The following is a 21,001-nucleotide window of genomic DNA, read 5'->3' on the forward strand; positions in this document are numbered from 1 at the left end:
AACAAGAATAAACATAAAATTAGTTATTATAAAGTGACACTAGCAAGATCAAGATAAAAGTGCAAAACTATTTCACAAATTAGACCACTAAAGTTTTATTTATAGGGCCTCATGAAACCGGCATAAAGATAAAGGTGCAAATGAACTATGAACAAACAACAAATTACACACAATTATCACTATGGAGATTAAAACAGAGGGCTTTCAATTATCATCATCCTCATCATTATCATCATCATCATCATCACCCTACCTTCCTAGATTTTTAAGAAGCAAAGTCATCATAGTACAGCTGCTGGCCAGTCTCGTGATTGAGGAGGCTTTATTACCAAAAGTGTCAATTTATATTTGAGGAGAAAATGGATATGTTGGTGCAGAGGGGCCCTATAGCAGTCACAGGGGTCCTATGCACACATGTAGTCCGCGTATAGCAAGAAACAGCCTTGCGTCTGACCTTTCATCTCTTTTCAATACTGTTCAATACATTTATTAAGTGCTTTACACTGTCACCATAATCAAATAAGCAAGGAGATGACACAAATATATTATCATTCACACCATGAAATGTGTTTTATGACTTTTTTATGTTATTAAAATGAGCTGTAGATCCCTATAGACCCCAACAATTTTTCCCACTCTATGCATCATATACTGTATGTATTAGAAATGAGTTTGTTGCGATTTGACTATAAGCAATTTTACTGGAAGTAAAATGCATAACGTAAACTGAAATAGAAAAGAACCAGAGAAGGAGAAATTATAAGGTACTTGTGCCACAAAGTGGACACTTGTATACTACAATTGTTAGAGAAAAACCATTTATAATGTAAACATTGAGGATTTGACTGATGTTTGAATATATTGTATATAGAAGGAGGGTTTAACACAGCATTATAGACGATCAATGCCTTAATTATGGTATTCTGCCTCCTGCCAGCAATAACACAAACTAGTTGTTTAGAAGTTTTTCTTATAGCCTAGTTTAGATCCTATAGCACATATCATTTACTCTATAAACATTTGCCATTCTCAAGAAAATGAATTCAATTATTAATCCTGATAGGCTTCCACTTTGCATTCGTGTACATATAATATAGTTCCCTAGTCTTTAAAAAATACTGGCCTTATGGTACTTATTATTTAATGTGCTCTAACATAATAGTAATAATATAATAATGGTCCTATGAGGGAATTGCACAGTGGTGGAAGAAGTATTCAGATCCTTTACTCAAGTACAAGTACCAATACAGTAATGCAAAAATACTCCATTACATTACAAGTAAAAGTCCTACTTGAAAAAACCTACTTAAATTATTTTATAGTATAAAAGTAAAAGTACTTGTTCTGCAGTGACTGATTATTACTGTATATATGACATCATCAGATTATTAATACTGAAGCATCAGTGTGTAAACTGCATGTTACTGTTGTAGCTGCTGGAGGTGGAGCTAGTTTGAACTACTTTATATACAGTTAGCTAAATTTTTTTTCTCTAATCTTTTATTTTAGTGAAACATTGGATCATTTGAACATTTGTTGAAATGAAACCATGTGAGAAGTTTAGAGGGAGAAATCACTATTTGGTGGAGCTGTTAATAACTCACACAGACATCTGCTACACACTGCTTTATGTAAGACGTCAAGAGCCAAAAAGGTCGGAAACCACTGGTTTCATCTTTAACAATGTGTTGTATTATAAAAACTTGTTATATTATCCATTGTGTCAAATCTTCATCTGATAAGTAACTAAAACTGTCAAATAAATGTAGTGGATAAATGTGGAAATAAATGTACAATATTTCCCTCTGATATGTAGTAAAGTGGAAGTATAAAGTAGCATCAAATGGAAATGCTCAAGTAAAAGTACAGTGAGTAAATGTACTTATTTACTTTCTGCTACTGGAGTTGCATATGGAGCTGCAGTGACATCGTGTAAGCCTGCATGGTGAGTTTTAGCACATGTCTCATGTCTGTGCATGTTGTGTGTTGTACCCTGCTGCAAGATACATTTCCCCTGGGGGACAAATAAAGTTCTGGTTGAAATAAATGTAAAACAGTTGCAACAATTATTGTTGAATGGGAACAAGGAATCCTTTAAATAACATAGACTGTCTGTTTATGATAAACACAAAGTAGCCAAGGCCAAAAATGAAACAAAATGGATATGACTCTCAGCCCTGAGATGACACTGCCACTTTAAAGAGTTCACAGTTCACCGCTACACGTGGTTAAATCAACATGGCAGCGCGCTGCACAGCTCAGTGAGGAGTGCAGTTAGAAATACATGTAAAACGGTAAGAAACCCCCCAAAACATCATCTGGATTATCTTTGTAGTCAGTGTCGCCGTTGTCAATATTTAGCATGATAGGAAACGATAAATTGTCAGATATAAAAATAGATACCAATAAATTGTTTTGTGTAAACAAGGAAGAAAGCAGTGAGTCAGTGTTGTTTAGCTAACATTAGATACTTCTGTAAACTGTTTAGGTGATAAAAAGCTCTTAATATGATTTGTATATTATCTTATATATACAGTTACTGTAGCTATTATCTCACATAGCTTCTAAATATCGGTGCTTTTACAGTTACGTGTATATTCATGCAAACATATTGCTGCACTTTCTCATTTCCGTTTTGACAGATTAAGTTACTTCTTCTGAAAGTCGACCCACAATAGTGTCAAAGCCACTTTTAAAGGATAGGTTCACAACTTTTCAAGTGTGTCTTCATACTGGCTGTTAAAAGATCCCCTTCAAATATAATTTCAATGCAAGTGATGGGGGCGAAATTTTCTGGTTCTGTGAAAAAGTGCATTTAAAAGTGTATCTGAAGCTTATAGGAGGCTTCAGCAGTCAGAGTTAGTCAGATCAAGTGGATATCTGTCACATTTACAGTCTTTTTAGCATCAAATTCCCTCTTTGTGTTTCCCTGTTGAGCTGATGTAGATGTATAGTAACAAAAAGAGGGACTTTGGCACTAAAAAGACTGTAACATTGAAAGATATCTCCTTGATTTGACTCATTTGTGCGGCTGAAGCTTCATATTAGTGTCACATAAACTTTTAAATCCATTTTTGCACAGAAGGAGGACTGTGGATTTTGTCCCCATCACTTACATTGTAAGTGCATTATGCAGGGATCTTCTAATGGTCATCATGAACAGGAGGAATGATTATGGCATGAAAAACATGTTTCATGTATTCATTTGTTTTAAGACAGACTTGGAAAATTGTAAACCCTTCCTTTAATCTTTGTTTTTGAGAGTAAATCAGTATCAAACAGTCTTCTAACTGGTTTAGTCGTTTTACAACCAAACAGAGCCATGGCAGATATCAGTAGCAGCCCTGTAGCTGATGCACCAGCTGCAAAGGAGGAGAAGCCTGATGACGTCCCCCAGGACTCCACAGATGATGTCAAAGCTGAAGGAGAGAGCGAGGCAGCCTCTGACCCCAGCATGTACCGCTACATCAAAGAGGACCTCTTCACATCTGAGATCTACAAAGTAGAGATCAGGAACCTGCCCAAGTTCATCGGCTTCAACGACCTGAAGAAGTTCCTGGCCAAGCACAGCCTAAACCCGCACAAAATCAAGCTGTTCGGCAGGCAGACGTTTGCTTTCGTCACCTTTAAGAATGAGGAGGAGCGTGACAAGGCCATGAAGATGGTGCACGGGATGCAGTGGAAGGGCCAGGTGCTGAGTGTCAGGTTGGCCAAGCCCAAAGCGGACCCTATCCTGAGGAAGAGGAGGCAGGAGGAGGGAGAGGGCGCGGGAGGGCAGCCCCCATCCAAGCGAACAGAGGTGGATGAGGAGGAGGAGCCGCTCAGTGTCCAGATCGCCAACGTGGTGACTCCTCTGTGGAATGTGCCTTATGAGGAGCAGCTGAGAAGGAAGGAGCAGGAGGTGGTGGCGGTTCTGCAGAGGCTGGCCAAGTGAGTGGTATCATTTACATGGAGTCAAATCAGATCAACATCAACAGGTCAATAACATGTTTTATGGAATCTCCTGATGGCCAGTATTCTGTGTTGACATTCAGTAACTCCAAGTTTGACCATCTTTCATTCTCGTCAGTGTGGGAATCACTTGAAACAGTATTTAGACCATCACATTAAATCTTTGTGGTTTTTTTTATGAGTTAAGCATTATTGCAGATTTTACAGACTGACTGTGTAAAACTCTGCTCTAAACATTACGGGGAAAATGATAAATCTGCATGGGTAACGTTTTGCAGAGGAAAAAATACACTCACTGTACAGTCGGCACTAAATGCCACCTTGTTTTATTTTTCAGAGAGATTGGCAGCACCAACAAAGCCATGCTGCCCTGGCTGTTTGCACAGAAAGGAAAATATAACAAAATGTGTTGTCCTCTGGAAGCCATTCGACCGTCTCCTACACTGGTACGTGTCACTTGTTAATGAGATACACATATTACATGCATATTTTGCAATGCAAAAATGTAAAAAACTTGCTGGTTGCACTTTCACCAGTTAGAGGATTTGCTGCTTAGGTCTGTTTTTATATCACTGTAAATGGAATATTTTGCGTTTTTGTTGTTGAACAAAACAAGACATTAGAGGACGTCATCTTGGGCTCTGGGAAACTGATACACCATCTTCTGTCATTTTTAAGACCAAACAACTAAAAATAAATAAAGCAAATTAATTGATAATGAAAATAATTGCTAGTTGCAGCCCTACTTTCATCCGCCACTGGACAGCTAAAAGATATATATATTTTTTTAGGGTTGCAACTAAGCAACAATTATTTTCGTTATCAAATTGGTAATTTTTTTTGACCGATCGATTCAATGTTTACTCTAAAAAATGTCAGAAAATGGTGAAAAATGCCTGCAACAATTTCCTGAATCCCATTGTGATGTCTTCAGATTACTTGTCTTGTCTGACCAACAGTCCAAAACTACAAGACAGTTAACTGACAGTGATATAATAAAGAGAAAAGCAACATATCATCACATTTTAGGAGCTGGAAACAGAGAAAGTTTTCATAATATTTCATAGCTCAATTAAAATGAAACTTGAAATGCAGTGTTGTTTAATCCCTCTAACCTCGGTCGCATTTCTCCAACTTTATCATGGCAGACAGAGTACAGAAACAAGTGCGAGTTCCTCATTTCAGTGGGTGCGGATGGTGAGGATAAGACCATCGGTTTCCGCCTGGGGAAGTATAAAGGTGGCTCGTGTGCTGTGGTGGGGCCAGCGGACACGTGCCACGTCTCAGCCGAGGCCAAGAGAGTCGTCAGCGAGTTTCAAAAGTTCATCAGGTGTCCACAAAATTCACATAAATGGGTTTCACAGGTGTTAAGAAAATTGACTTGTCACATTTTAAATTAGCACCAAAGCATCTTTTTAACAGCTGACACGTTTTACACACTGGGGAGTATTTACTCCAAATATAAAGCTTAACCTTGAAGCATTTAAATAATTCATATCATATCATTGATATCATTTGAGTCGATGTGAAATTTTAGTTTAAATTGAAATTAATTCATAATCACGGTCACTTTCATGTCATGTTAACACATTTCAAATTGTGCCCCCTCCATTATTTAAAATACAGAACAACACCGTACTCTGTATACAGTCCTGAAACATATGAAGGCCACTGGAAGCAGCTGACTGTACGCACTACAAGGACCAAACAAGCCATGGCTGTAGTGTTCTTCAACCCACAGGTAAAGAAATGTTCTCTCTTAACAAACTGTCTGATTTCTTTCCCTCTCAGACTGCAAATGCACTTGACATGTGGATTGTAACCAGATGATTAAGTCTGTTTTGTAGTTACAGCTGAGCAAGCACACCATCAAGGTCTCTTATTGATAAAATCTTTTTTCTCTCCCTCTTTCTGCTTTTGTTCTCTTGTTCAATGACTCTAGAAACTTGAGGAGGAAGAACTGGATGCATTGAAGAGCTCCATGAGGAAGTACTTTACAGAAGGAGAGGGGAAAGACAGCGGCGTCACTTGTCTTTACTTTGTTAGAGAGGGTCAAAGGTGAGAAAGAAAAATCATGACGCTCAATGAGTCACAATCCCTCAGTATTCAGAAGAACTGCAGGAGAAATGGCAGGGAGTAGACTATAGAAATGTCTACATATACGTACTGTAGATTGAGCTAAATGTGTGTTTTTGGCTGCTAAGGACTTCTCCTAACCTTGAAGACCTGCCCTGTGAGCTGGTGGCTGGAGAGGGCTGCATTCATGAGGAACTCCTCGGTCTAAAATTCAGAATATCTCCTCATTCCTTCTTCCAGGTAAGAAAGAGAAATGGCTTGATTATTAGTTAACCTCAAATATTTCCAGAACCACCAAAAGTTCCCCAACAGTTGCACGTTTATTTTTACAACACACTACTGCATGATGGTTCCTAGTTTTGCAACACAACTGTAAACCTCCATGCACTTAACATCCTCCCTTTTGAATTAATACCATAAAGTGTGTGTTACCTGCCAGGTGAACACAGGAGCAGCAGAGGTACTATACTCTGCAGTGGGGGAGTGGGCCCAGCTGGATCAGGACAGCACGGTGCTGGATGTGTGCTGTGGGACAGGAACCATCGGCATCTCTCTGGCTAAGGTAACGTGTGAATATGTTGTGAGATTCAGAAATGTTGTTCAATTTAAAAACTGCACAAGAAGCTTTTCCTGACTGTATGTAGACACTACATTATACACATCTCGAAGCCTCTTTATCAAAATCGCAACATGATAACGACATGTTTACAGTCCAGAAAATTTGAGATTTTGAAAAATGAACCTGTAATATTATATTTGTTCTGGAATATATATATATATATATATATATATATATATATATATATATATATATATATATATATATATATATATTTTCTGGCAAGCTGTGACGTCTTTGTGGCTTTTGTCTCCAGAGGGTGAGGAAGGTGATTGGGATCGAGCTGTGCCAGGAAGCAGTGGAGGATGCCAAAGTTAATGCAAAGCTAAATGGTAAAACACCAGATAACAGTCGTCAGTGATTTGCAGTGTCATTTGCTGTAGGACTGTTTAAACTGATAGGAATGAAGCTGCTAGTAGACTTTTTGTATTGAGATTGGAGTTTGTGATAAGCATAAAGTTCCTGATAATGGAGCTCCTGAAGGTGGTAGTGATAAGATAGATGAGATAGATGATCAACCTCAGTATTCACCATTATTATACCTACATAACAGGAAATAGAAGCTTTGTAGTACAGACCCCGGTTTCACAAAGTGACCTTTCCTTGTTTTCCACCTCTCTGATTTATTGATTTATTTCATCTGTTTGTATTTTAAGGTCTTAGTAATATTGAGTTTCACTGTGGAAAAGCTGAGGATGTGTTCCCCAACATTCTCAATGCTCTTGTGTCACCCAACGTCACAGCCATTGTGGATCCACCAAGGGCAGGCCTGCGTGAGTAAAAACAACAACCAAAACACGACAACTGAAATCAATTTACTCAAAGGTGTGTAACAGATCAGGTTGTTGTTTTAATGAAACAGATTCCAAGGTGATACTCGCCATCAGGAGAGTAGAGCATCTGAAGAGGCTGGTTTATGTGGCGTGTAATGCCAAAGCAGCCATGACCAACTTCATTGAGTGAGTCATTATCTCTTCGCTTTTTGGCTCTCATAAGCAGCAGTTAAGATTGAATCAATTTGTCGCTATTAGCTCCGTTAACTGACTTTTATTAGAGACAATTAAAGCCAGAATAAATGATACTGTCACATCAGCTATCATTCTGAATAATGGCATGGTATAAAATGGTAAATCTAGGTGTATTATAGTTATGTTTATATTTCTAGTCTGTATTCTATTTTAGTTATCCTGTTAATTTAGCCTTTAATTGCATTTTTTTCTTTACCTACCTCATTGTTTTTGTGTTTTGATGTATGTCAAGTGGCTGCTGTAACACTTTAATTTCCCTTTGGGTTTAACAACGTACTCTATCTTGTGTTGACATTCTTTTTCTCATCAGCCTGTGCAGAGCGCCATCCAACCGAGTTCACGGAGCCCCGTTCCGTCCAGTGCGAGCGATGGCCGTGGATCTGTTCCCTCAGACCATGCATGTCGAGATGCTCCTGCTGCTGGAAAGAGTGGACTACAACTCCCAGCAGCAGCAGAGCAGCAGCAATAAGGAAGAGACAGGATCTTAGCCTGTTTCAGGCCCTGTACAGTTTGATAGGGCTTTGATGCCCAGTGGAGCTTTCAACAGTAGAAAAATGAATGCATACACTCTCTCAAGGAAAAATAACTGTTAATGGTAGCACTCTTTCCTCTGTCACGTGCACCTGCAAGGCAATCCTAAGTTTAAATCGTCATTTACCTCTCAACTGTAGTTGCATCTATAAATGTATTGACCCTTTACCTAATGTAAAGCGTCCGATCCAGTTAAGTCTTTATTTTCTCATGCATTATTCATTTGTGCTTCTTGTTCAGTTAAAACTGTATGCATTATTTTGCTTAAATTGAGCGCTATGGACTGTGATCCTGGATTAATGTCCAGGTGTCTCTTTACCTAATATGCCTTTTTAGTTTAAGAACTTTAGTCAGCCACATTTGTTCATAAATGAACTGTTTTGTGAACTATGTCAAGAGCTTAATTTGATCAGGCTTCAAATTAGTTTTGATTTCCTTCAGCTACACTGTTCAACTGTAAAAAAGGAAAACACTGCACTAATGAGTACTATGGAAGATTTCCTTATTAAAAGTGCCACCTTGGTTTGTAAATCGCCTCTTGTTTCTGAGTGTTTCATCATTCTGACACTGAATAAAACAAAAAGCCCTTCTAGTTATTAGTCAAGACATTTTATTTTGCATAACAAATATCACTGAAGTCATGGAGCTCAGGTTGCAATATACTTCATTTTCCTAGGCAGCAACATCTCAAACAAGTCATTGGTACAACTCAACAGCAAAACATGCAAATGCAGTATTTTTTTTTTCTTCTTCTCACACTGACACACATTTGGCAAGACGACAAGCGTACAGAGGGGAAAACACATTCTTAAAGCAATCTACAACATCACATCAGCCTTGTGTCTAAACAGCGATGTGTCCATGTATGTTTAGTAGAAAAAGCACAGGCCAAATACTTGACAAAGAATGCACAGCAGTTTCTATTTTGTTCCAGCAAGTAATGCGTCTATTTTCCTTTGTTTTTATAGATTAGTTTCTACTGTACAGTTTGCAGCAACATTAAGTATTCTATAAAATGCATAAGACTGTATTTAAGCTTTGGTTTACACTGTTTCATCAGCTTGTGTTAGACGAAATGACTTGATCGCATTCTGTTCATGTCAGTGTACCAACTTAATTTTGCAAGGCTGCCTTTTGAAAAATGTATTCTACTTGTGGTTAGAAAATATGATCAAGACGCATGATCAGCTGTCACAAGGATGGCAAACGTACACAAACAAAATACACAATCCATTAAGACAAGTCTTAAAAATCTGCACATGCTGTAGGCAATTTTCTTAAAGTATCGGTTGTCTTATAGGCTGTCATTAAAAATACTAACTGGCTAAACAATAAATGCTTTATCAAGTAAAGGGGGCTTGGTCTTTCCACTTCCGGTTGAAGGGTATTTTAGGTCCAATTTACTGTGTATACTCTGAGCCCTTCATGAAATGGATTAACTAAGGCAACATGTAGCCAACAGGATTTCTTCTAAGGGCACCACAAATGAAAAGCAACTGAAATGTACTAAATGATTAGTTGGTGTGCATGGCGTTAGTACTTTAATATAAAGTCGACATGTTGAAATGCTAGCGAGAACTAAGAGCATAAAAGAAATGTTCCTTTACCTTTTATATTACAGTACTCTATGGCCCTATGCTTAGGTTAGCTGCAGTGTTGGCATGGGGAGCAGGACGTCAGTTTCTTGTATCGCCAAAGGAAAAAAAACAAACAAACAGCAACAACAAAAAAAAGAAAAGGCAACAAGTCCCTCTAAATACAAAGGTCACCTCCCAGCATCCTAAAAGCAGTGATTTCAGGACAGGACATGAGTGCATAACGATAGCTCTGAATAGTGAACACTTCACAACGCATGTTTTTTTTAAATCGTGCAAACCAAGACAACTGTCCATTCTGAGGAAAAATAAAATGGCATATTTGTATTCACCACCCAAAATATCCAAAACACCGACCATTAAAATACGCAATAAACAAGTAATTTAATTTACCAATTAAATGAATGGTATTAATACACGAGTATTAGTAGTCCCTTTCAAATACTTTAAGCACAAACAAAACTACAGGTGCTGGTACTGTAAGATTGCGGCTGTTGAAAACGACATTTCATAACAAAACCAAGGAGTGTAGTGGTTCTTTGAAGTTGGAGGAACATGCATTTTATTATGTTATCAAATCTTGGGAACTTCTCTGCACCCTTGGTGATTTCTCCTAGTGCCGTACATAGTAAGGATGCATCTAGAGAGGTAGATGATATTTGCTCTACGGTCTGTTAGTGCATTTAGTTCTACCCTGACATCTACCAGCTGAACCAATAAAACGTGGGCGAAGCAAGCAAGCAAGCAGTTCTACCGGCTTTCTCAATGTGTTACTATATTGCCATTAGATCTCAGTGATGCATAATTAAGTGAAATATGGTGTGTGTGTGATGTCTGACAGTGACTGGGTTTCAGTGCCGTGCTTCATCAGTGATTCTGATGGACGTTAAACGTCGACAGTGCAGAGGGGTTCACTCCCGGGCTGAGCAGACTCCATGATGGTCATCTTGGGTTTCTTCCTGGTTTCCTCCTGGTGTACAAATACAATAAAGCACATTGTATGTCACATTTACTTGATCAATCCAGCTGTAGGGTTTCTGTGCTCTGCACAACAGGAAACAATTCTTACCCTCTGCTTGGCCAGTTTCCTCATTTCTTCTTGCAGTTTGTTCAAGATGTGAAGGTTTGGCTTGTTCTTTTTGGCATACTGCTGAAGCTCGATCACGCTCTTGTCAGAGCTCTCCTGAAAAAGAGCAGTTGTTCGAAAAGTCATGGAGACATACTTGCATAATAAAGAACTATCTTCAATACAAGAACATTGCCGTTTACATTTCACTAGTTGTTCTCTGAAGAAGCATCATGTGAGCAACATGTTAATGAACAATTTCATCTAAAATGGTCTGATAATTGCTCCACAAAGCCATTTGAAGAGTTTGTGCAGAGAGACATTGTGATTGCTTTTAGAGTTTCAGTGTTAACTTTAATGTGTATTAACAAGCAGTACTGCCAAACCAAAATGATCCTCTCGAAACCAGATATGAAATATTTACTTTAAATGAAGCTCAAGGCGAAACAGAAAAATAAATAAAAGCAAACTTTTCTGTAGTGAAGTTATCCATGAATACAGAAGCTTTGCAGCAGGTACTAACTGAGAATACGCACCTTCTTCACCATCTTATTGCTCTCTCTGCCATACATTCGCAGCAGTGAGCCCCAATTCTTGACGTGGGGATGAAGCATCTGCAAGATCTTCTGAGATGCTAGTTGTTTGCCGACCCTCTTGTTCTTGCCTGGTGGCAAAGATAATAAATGTACAAAACCTGTCACTGTAGGAATGTGTGCCGTGGTTCTATTCAGGACAGCAGGCGGCAAATGTTAAGTTTAAAACTGACATGTAGAACTATGTAAATTAAATGTCAACAGTAACATTGATTTAAAGCTGTGCGTTAATAGCATCAAATTCTCAAATATTACTTAGTCCTAAAGCAAATACAGAGAGCTAACACTTCATTTTCCACGCCTGAAATGTTAATTGTAACTGTTAAAACACATCACCTGTCTCACAATGTGTGTAGATGAGGATTAGGGTTTACTTACACCAACCACGCACTGTATGCTTCCCACAAGTCATCACGTATTCACTCTTCTGGTTTTTTCCTGGGATCACCTCAAATTTAATGCTGGTGTCTCCCATCCCATGGTTTCTGCAGGCACACAACAACATTTAATTTCACAGAAATATCTGAAACCTTTGACTGTCGCACATTGTTACCTTCTGCAGCAGTGAGGGAACAGGTCAGACAGTAAAGGTGGCAGAGTTGTTGTAATAGACGATGCGGAGGCCTGTTCACCATTAGCAACAAGGACAGGTTCTAGCCAGAAAGCTGATCAACATTTCTCAACGGCAGAGTACAAAGAATGTTTTAACCTATGCAACCAATAAACTGCTTGAAATCAGTCATTTGAACATAACTTAAACTGTAATTTTGTGTCGGCCTGTTTTATAACACTCAACTATATAGATGAACACATTTAATTATGTACAAACTACAGATACCAGGTTCCAATTTTACAACAAAGGTTTACTTTCTTGGTGGAATTGCTGTATGTGTTGCTTCTTACCTTTTAAGGCACTCATGAAGAATCTGATATGGCGAAAGTAGTCCTGCTTTGTTGGTCAGCTCATACACTCTTGAGTCTTCTATACTGATATGATTAAAATACTGTGGGACAGAGCACACTGAACGTTATCTCTGCATTAACCTTCAAAAGGAAACGTTCTACATCCCTTACCTCCCTCAAATATTGGTGATGCTTATACTGAAATCATCTTATAAATATCAAAAATGGGAAGAGAAGTACCTCCAGTTCATCACCCTCAACAGGCTTCTCCTCAGACGTCTGCTTCACAAAGTCAGGGATGAGGATTTCCAGTGTGGCTCGAGCTGGAGTTTACACCAAATTAGCAGTCAGAGAGGGAGCCAATACCAGTCACATTTCAATCAACATGCAAAAGTGCAACTACCTTTTGTATTCTTAGTGTAGGAAGGGTGTGACATGAGGGGAAATCATCACATTGTACTCACTTCTAGCACTGATAGTAATTGTGACATACACCTACAAACCTATCACAATGCCAAGTAAGTAAAGAAATTACCAGCTTTATTCTTGGCAAGTTTTTTACTGCTTGCGGTTCCTGTGCCGTACGTTACTCCGTCTATAATGACTGACGCTCCAAAGGGTTCACTTGGGTTCTCTGTGGGACACAAAAACTTTGTTTGATTTGATATGAATGTTGTAATGCTTTAATGATGTCATTTATTACAAATGTAAAAGCAGTTTAGTGTGCACACAGGCTGCAGAGGGTGGTAATGTACAAAGTTGTAGATGTTAAAAAAAAAAGTGGAGAGTGTGACATAGGACTTCAAATACCCAAAAGGAAAACTTACCACATTCAAAAAAGTTGTAAACAGGTCGAACCTTTAGGACACGTTGCATATATTCATGTAAGATGCAAACTTCAGACTTTCCATTAGGGTTGATGACAAATTCTGATTAAAAATGAGAGTTGTGTCAATAAACAATACAATGAAATGACCACTTCAACAATCTTAGTAAAGATACTTCATATTCAGAAATAACAGACATAAAAGGCTTTTTAAAGTTTGATACACTTTAACTCTGAGTTTGAGTTCCCTCTTTGCACAGAGAAAATGCAGACAATAAGTTTTGAAATAGTTATAGTAGTAATAGTAATAGATTTTTGGATGACCATGGCTTAGCTATATAAGGCTTCACAGATAATTATTTGTTTACATGAAGTCAAGACATTCACAAAATGTATTATTTTTCTAACTTACCCTTCTTGGTAGGAGCATCTTGGACTGACAGTGTGATCAGTTTTTGGTTCGCAGGCAGGATGGGTCTCTCTGACTCTGCCTGCTTCCTCTTCACGTCTCTGTTGAACTGCCTTCGCTCAGCCCAGGTACGGAACTTCTTCACGGTCACTTGTTCAAAGTCAAAGCATTTTTCCAGGTACTGGCGAAAGTCTTCAAGTTCTGAGGAGGTTTTATAAAGTTATTAAGTTAATTGATTTTACACAAAAACAGCTTGGCGATAAGTTCTTGCAGCAACAAAAACACAACGTTTAAATCATATCGGTGGCAATGCCGTGGTCCAGGGACCTCATTTAACAAAATGCGTAAAGTATTTTTTGGTGTACACATTTTTGCCTTTTGTGCAAACATAAAACTTTTGGTATGGATCCTTTTATGCTCAGTTTCATAAATGAGGCCCCAGGTCCCTGCAGTCTACTATAAAAAGTTCTTACCTATAGACTCATCCTTGCACACCTCCACCTTGGCCTTGACTTGTCCTAGGGCTCCTTGGGCAGTGTCACAGGGCTGGGACTCCTTACCCTGCTGGCTGTGATTGGTGGTGACATCTCCATCCAGGCCACAGTCAGCCATACTAGAGGCAGGGGCGTCGTCCTGCTCCTCGGTCGCGGTGTCTGACTTGCCTGCTCTCTCTTCACCGTTGGCCTCCTCACTGGGCTTGACTGGAGACTCCTCTGCATTAGGAATCACCTCCCCATTCAGCTCCCTTTCCTCCCGTTCCTTCATTTTCTTGTAGTGTAGGCAAGGGATGCTGCTGGTGGGCGGGTCATGTTTCTGTATGAAAAAAAGAAGAAAAAAAAAAGAAAAGAGGACCAAGAGTTGTAACAAACTGTGTAGACAGTATTGTCAGTTTTCCCTGACTTTCAAGAACTAAGCTGGAGTGCTTTCATGACCTTTAGAGGGTTATTTCCTGTTTCTCAACTCTGAAAGGGGTAGACTGTCAGTTACAATTACATTTATGAAAAAAGTGGAAAATAAAAATAAATATGTGCTGGAAATTTTCTGTTAAATGACCTCTTTTGAACTCCTGTTTTTCCCTGAAGTCTTTTGCCAATATTGGCAGAGGAGCCGGTTTTCACACACACAAACTCCTTTGAATCTCTACATTATTACCTGAGTAGAAAAACCATTTGTCCAATGCAATGTCATAGTAACTTCAGCAACAGTAAACCTACAACTTACAATGTTTTCATCCCCACTTAAGGGTGTTCTAAAAAGCTGATACACTTTTCATGTCAGTGTGATAAGTTATTTAAACATGAAACTTGTGTTGCATCTTACCCTAATACTTCCAGTCCCGAGGAAGTAGGGCCTGGACCAGGTTACCACTCTGGTCTCTCTGTGCAGGTAGACTGGAATGCCCGAGTTATGGAATGTCATGATCCATCCGTCAGGTAGAGGCTCCGTGGGTGGTCGCCCCCGACCTGGCACAGAGAAGACCTCATGTAAATACTTGTGCTAATTACTACACTCTTACTGCATGTAGTAAACTCTTTGAATTATTAGAAAGCGATTGTGTGTTACCACAAAAGTGATACTACTATTTGGTTGTGCAGAGCTTACCACATCTGCTAAACAATTTCCTGGAGGAACCCTGCATTGTAATCTATATCAGCAATACAGATAATTATGAATCACAATAACAACCGTTCTATAAGTTTTATCATTTTACTGCAAAATCCACTCATATCCTGTGTGTAGCTGATACTTTAATATCACAGTACAGTGCTCTAGTGTTGGGCGATATGGACAAAATGAAATATCACAATATTTATGACCAAATATCTCGATATCGCGACAATATTGTAAGGATGACTATTGGTGCTTTCCCAAATATTTACCCAATGAGATTTTTAATAAATCATCATTAGTAATGTGGATATAGTGATTAAGTGGATAAAGTCAAATAATAGAACAGCTAGATCAGTCTGGTAAATTCAGAAAATTACATCACTTTAATGTAATGCAGCCTTTGAAACCAGGACACTTATGCCATATCACAATATTACGATATCTGAAATCTAAGACGATATCTATTCTCATATCACGATATTGATATAATATCGATATACTGCCCAGCCCTACCGTGCTCCGTTGTACAAAAACCAGATTCAATTTCTACCCGACCCTAAAACAGACAGATCCACCACTCACTCTTCAGGACAGTCTTAATTTTGGTCATCATGGGCTGAACACCTCCTTCACCATCTGACTGATGATCACTGTCCCCACCATATTTTTCCTCTGCTGGACGCATCTTTTTTGGGACCGGCATGCCCTCCTCCAGCAGGGCATCCACATCATTGTCAAACTCCTCCTGGAAGAGTCAGTGGTTAAGGCAGGCAGAGAGGGATGGGTCACCACATTAAGGGAGCTTTGAAAGCCTCAAATGAGAGGAAATATAAACTGATTAAACAACCACAATCATACTAAATTCTACCACAATATGGAAGGGGGGAAAAAAGATCGATTTTTCTGTGGGATCCCTCACCTTGATCCTCCCTCTTTTATTACTGTTACTTGTTATGAAGAGCTTTTGTGTCTGATAGAAACCCAGCATTTAATGGGAGATATTAGATGGCACTAACCTCTTTCAGCATCTCACTTCTTATTTCATCAACAAAGAAATAAACAAAAAGATAACCAAACACTTGCTCAGTGAAACATTTGCATCTTGGCTTTACCAGTCGCACCTAATGATTTTTTTTTTATAATAAAAAAGCCAGAACAAACATGTTTTGTCTAGTAATCATGACTATTTGCATTATTGTTTAATCTGCCAATTAATTTACTGTTGAATAAGCCAATAAAAGCAGCAAATCCTTACATCTGAGAAGCTGGAACAAGCAAATATTTGCTTGACAAATGACTACATAAATAGTTGCTGACTAACTGATATAATAACTATTGCTTCAGCTCTAATATCTAATGCACATACTTTATCAAGTAGTTTAAGCATAACATAAACACCTCGACATTATGTCTTCTGATCCTCTTGATTAAATTTTTATTGTACCATTGATTTACTTAAACTACATTATATGTTCAATACACAGATGCTTTAAAGACCATAAACCAAATGCCCAAACCAAATCCATATCCACCAAATAAAACCAAACTTATCTGCATGGCCATGGATAGATACAACTATTTGTTTCTGTTATGTGGGTGACCTGACACCAGGAACAAGGAGGGTGGTTAAATACACAATTAGTGCAAGATCCAACAACATTTAGGGAAGTGTGGTCTTCATTTAGGGAACCACTAATCACCCTAACAAACCTACTAGCATGCAAGAAAACGCCACTAAATACCTTTGGTATTTGAATGTATTCTACCTAGATTTAGCACTTGAATACTCGTACAGTATTTTACTTGCCACAGTACTGTGAGGATGTTGCATTGCAGCAAATGTTGAGCCAGGTTAAACATTTTTGGCCAGCCAACCTTGTTTTTTTTGCTGTGTCTACAACCCTGCTGTACCAACACAGTTGTGTTTAAAAGGAATGACAAGTCTGTGTTTTGTTCTTGACGCAGTACTAACGTCAATCTGAACCCACACTATGGGCTATATTAAGCCTACAGCATTTGGATGACATTTAAGGACAAATTTGGTGTGTGGCTGAACAATTTAAAATGTTGACAATGACAAGTGACACTGCAAACATAGACCTACCTCATAGGAGTAAGCCACAGCCTCGTCATCTGCTTGCTCCTGCTGAACTATGACCTCAGACTTAAAGCCGCCATGTTCTCCATCGTCATGGTCGAGGAAGTTCTCGTAGAAGTCATCCAACTCATCCAGGACAGCAAACTCTACTTTGTTTTCCGCGTCTACCTCAGTTTCCTCCGATCTTCTGCCTGCTGTGTTTCCTGCTGCAGAGCTACCCTCAGCTACCTCCTGCTCGCTAGTCAAGTCATGCAACTCACCATTCAGACCGTCTAAGCCGTCATCCCTGCGTCTCTCCTGTCCTTCGCCTGTGTACAAAACCTTCCTGTCTTTGCTACTGCTGCTTTCAGTGAAGCTTACACAGATCTTAACATCTCGGAGCAGCTTGAGATCTGGTAGAAACTTGGTGACTGGGGGAGCGTGGCGGGCTGTTCTGGGGCACGGTGGGTTGGAACTGGACTCATCTGAGAGGTGGCTACAGAAAGTTACTGAGCCCTTGCTGAGGGGCTGCTGTGGCTTGGCTTCCCCGTCCCCTGGGGTGTATGTGTATCCATCACCACCAGAGCTAACGTCCATTACCTCTGCGTCACTGGACGTTTGCAGGGGAGGTGGTGGAGGTGCTCTGCCCTCATCTTGGCCAAAATCATCAGGTGGCTCCAAGGGGAGAGGGGGTAGAACATCGTAAACATCATCTATCTCCATTTTACTCTAGATTTAACACTACGCCTTACACAAACTGATTATTTATTTTAAAATCTAACCTGTTCAGAGACTTCCTTATCTAAAACCAGAATGCATGCAGAAGCACATCCCTGTATAGACCACGTACCAGAGGTGAATATGCTAAGCTGACTACATTGTTCTTTTCATTAATGTAGACAGCTTTCAGAATCACTGTCTCAATTATTGGAAATCACAATGCATTCAGCTTAATATGGGATCTAGGCACTGATCATCCTCCACTGGGTTCCTTTGGGAGCTGGAAGAAATGAAACAGTGAGAGCAGATGTCAGCAAGAACAACTTAAACGCTCGGTTATAACTAACCTGCTGCCATGATATGGCAGTTGAAGTACCTAGCAGTTATGTAGCTGCAGTAAATGGAATCTAACGCTACAAAAGGATAATTATACGTGGGGATAAGAATAACGCGTAGCATCGTAAAATAAAATGGGAAAGGACCTCGTTTGAGCGCATCTGTCCGGTCTGCAGATGCACAGCGGGCCCCTGGCAACGTTAGCATCAATGCTAACATGCTAACAAGCAACCATCGGACTGTTACAGTTCTAGGCGTCTACATAAATGCTTAGCTACCTCGAAAACATTTAGTCAATGGATAACAGGAATACTCACCGATAAATATGACACAGCTGTCTCCTCTCGGGCACCTAAATACCTCTCTAAATTATTTTATTCTCGACGCGCCGCCATACGGCCTCAGTTGCAGCCCCGCCATCTTAAAGAAAACCACAGCGGTAAATCAGCCCATGCCCCGCCTCCTGGTACCGGCTTCTTCATAATTGGTTGATCACGCTGTCCATCTGCCGACTACTAGTATGACGTTAATGTAAACGCTAGAGTATCCAAACTTAAATCAGCATCAAATTCAGAGTTAAGGGGAAACATAAATAATGATATTTAGCAGCAGGTTCACCGTTTTTGTACCAGTAACACTTATGAAAAAGTGCTAGACATCGTAGAAAAAGCCTGAACGTTGTTTAAACACACTTACAGATTTGTGAAACATTTATTTTGCTTATGAAAACAGAAAGAATTGGCGATTTCACGGATGTTTCTCTATCCAGACCACATTAGACCAGGTCAAGATCAAAAGCCACTATTGCACTTGTCAAATTCTGACTAGATTACCAATCAGACTCCAGAGACTCATTAAAACACTGTTTCAGATTTGTTGTCCTATTGGTAAAAACTGAAAGAGGTGATTTCACTGCTCCCCTCCCCTTTTTTCTGTTTTCATAAGCAAAATAAAGGTTTCACAAATCGGAAAGTGTGTTCAAACAGCATAAGTCTTAACACTTTTTCATAAATGTAAGTGCTCAAAAAACAGAGTATCAGCCACTAAGGGAAACAACATACACGTGCAAACTACATAAGTTTTGCACCATAAACGTACAGTTGTATGCATATATGCCATGGGTGAAAGAACTAAAGAGAAGACAAAAACTGAGAGTGTGGGTCTTTTTTAAGGCTCTGAAAAGGTTGTTTTTATATTCCATTACAAACATGGACCAATTTTATTTGACAGGTAAGCAAGGTTTACTCACTTGTCTGTGGATGCTGCCAAACACATTTATCAAACTAAATGTATATTGTTTTTTTCTGTGCTAAGTGTGAAATCTGTAGATTTTCAAGGGTTACAAGTATAACTGCTATTAACTGTCATCCAAGGTGCTTTGACAGGTAAATGTAATTGAACCATGCTGTCAAGATGTCTACTCTTTCTGCACCTACAGCGGGAGGATGTTTGTGAGCACAGCCTGTTTTCATAGTTTTCTTTTCTTCTGTTCAATCCAGCGACTATAGGAGATAAAGAATGGCTACTTGCCAACTATCAGAAAATATGTATTGAAAATATCCTGAAGTCTTAAACAGACTTCATTAGGATCATGTTTATTGTAATATCTCAACTATCCAGTTGGGGTCAATGTTCACTAACAATAGATCACAACAGCTTTAGCCCTGTGCTTTTATCTTGAATACAGTTTTTTTCCACTATTAATACGGGATAGTTGAGATGGCTTGTTAACTGCATCACATTAAAATTTACATTAGGTTAGGGTAACTTTAGGGTTAAATGCACTGAGATAAATTATGTGTATGTAAACAATATCTATCTAAAATACAACAGTATTTTTCATATTTTTTTGAGATTTAAATCAATGCAGTGATATTGGCCCTGCCTATAACTTTGTATATTCTGTTTTCTCATCATAAAAGGTACAAGAGACCCTTTCCACATCAGATATTTTGACTTATCATGGTAGTAAAAGCACAGGTGTTACTATTTACATTAACAAGCACCAAGAAACCGAAGCAGCTAAATGGAATTCAGCCATAATTAACTTTATTGTTCACACCTGTGCATCTCCCACTGTGATATGTCAAAATGTTCTCTGTGAAAAAGAGAGTAAAGAGTACAGTCTGCTATACACTTTCTTATGCCATCTGGGACAACACATAGCACTATGAAAGTGATGGTAGATCAAAGTACAGGTGAATTTTTTTTAATCAGAATTCCTATCAGGTTTGAGTTCTGCTTTTGTGGGCACCTTAAGAGTGATATTAACTGAGGGCACAGCAGCTTAAGTGCAAACTCACTGCAACACACCTCCTCTACACACAAGACATTGGAACTACTTTTTCAAAACTGGTTTTAGTACTGTATATATGGAGAACATAAAAGGTAACCATGAACTGATAACAACAGAGATCAAATAACTGAATGCCACTTTCTCCGGTTTGAGCTTATTAACCACTTAAAAGCTTTCTTCATGCTGATGAGTATGCATTTTTGCTTTTAAATTGGTGACTCCACACCTTGACCATTAACATGGATGGGTAAATGCGTAAGGAAAAAATACAGAAAGTGAAGTAAAACACAGAAAGTGAAGTAAAATACATCCAGTTTAAAGAAAGGCTCAGCTGTCTTCTTGATTTAGAGTAAAATGTAGAAAC

At 38.9% G+C, this 21,001-nt stretch overlaps 2 protein-coding genes across 2 annotated transcripts; one reads left to right on the forward strand and one right to left on the reverse strand.

Annotated features, from left to right (window-relative positions):
- Positions 1 to 2,186: 2,186 nt before the first annotated feature.
- Positions 2,187 to 8,736, forward strand: trmt2a (tRNA methyltransferase 2 homolog A). Its single transcript, XM_042421001.1, has 12 exons — positions 2,187 to 2,294; positions 3,319 to 3,930; positions 4,289 to 4,397; positions 5,100 to 5,281; positions 5,578 to 5,692; positions 5,894 to 6,009; positions 6,156 to 6,267; positions 6,467 to 6,589; positions 6,903 to 6,978; positions 7,303 to 7,419; positions 7,509 to 7,605; positions 7,985 to 8,736. Exons 2-12 carry the CDS (start codon positions 3,323 to 3,325, stop codon positions 8,160 to 8,162), a joined length of 1,833 nt encoding a protein of 610 aa, XP_042276935.1. The 5' UTR covers positions 2,187 to 2,294; positions 3,319 to 3,322; the 3' UTR covers positions 8,163 to 8,736.
- A 62-nt stretch (positions 8,737 to 8,798) lies between these two features.
- On the reverse strand, positions 8,799 to 18,786 carry dgcr8 (DGCR8 microprocessor complex subunit). The gene is made up of 14 exons (XM_042421000.1): positions 18,659 to 18,786; positions 17,313 to 18,285; positions 15,791 to 15,953; positions 14,918 to 15,060; positions 14,071 to 14,410; positions 13,601 to 13,798; positions 13,190 to 13,291; positions 12,898 to 12,996; positions 12,603 to 12,685; positions 12,363 to 12,463; positions 11,838 to 11,944; positions 11,403 to 11,530; positions 10,870 to 10,983; positions 8,799 to 10,770 (listed from the first exon to the last, which is right to left on the reverse strand). Exons 2-14 carry the CDS (start codon positions 18,006 to 18,008, stop codon positions 10,687 to 10,689), a joined length of 2,358 nt encoding a protein of 785 aa, XP_042276934.1. The 5' UTR covers positions 18,009 to 18,285; positions 18,659 to 18,786; the 3' UTR covers positions 8,799 to 10,686.
- Between the last annotated feature and the right edge of the window lie 2,215 nt (positions 18,787 to 21,001).

This window comes from Thunnus maccoyii, chromosome 9 (genome assembly GCF_910596095.1).
Source record: "Thunnus maccoyii chromosome 9, fThuMac1.1, whole genome shotgun sequence".
Taxonomy (NCBI): Eukaryota; Metazoa; Chordata; class Actinopteri; order Scombriformes; family Scombridae; genus Thunnus; species Thunnus maccoyii.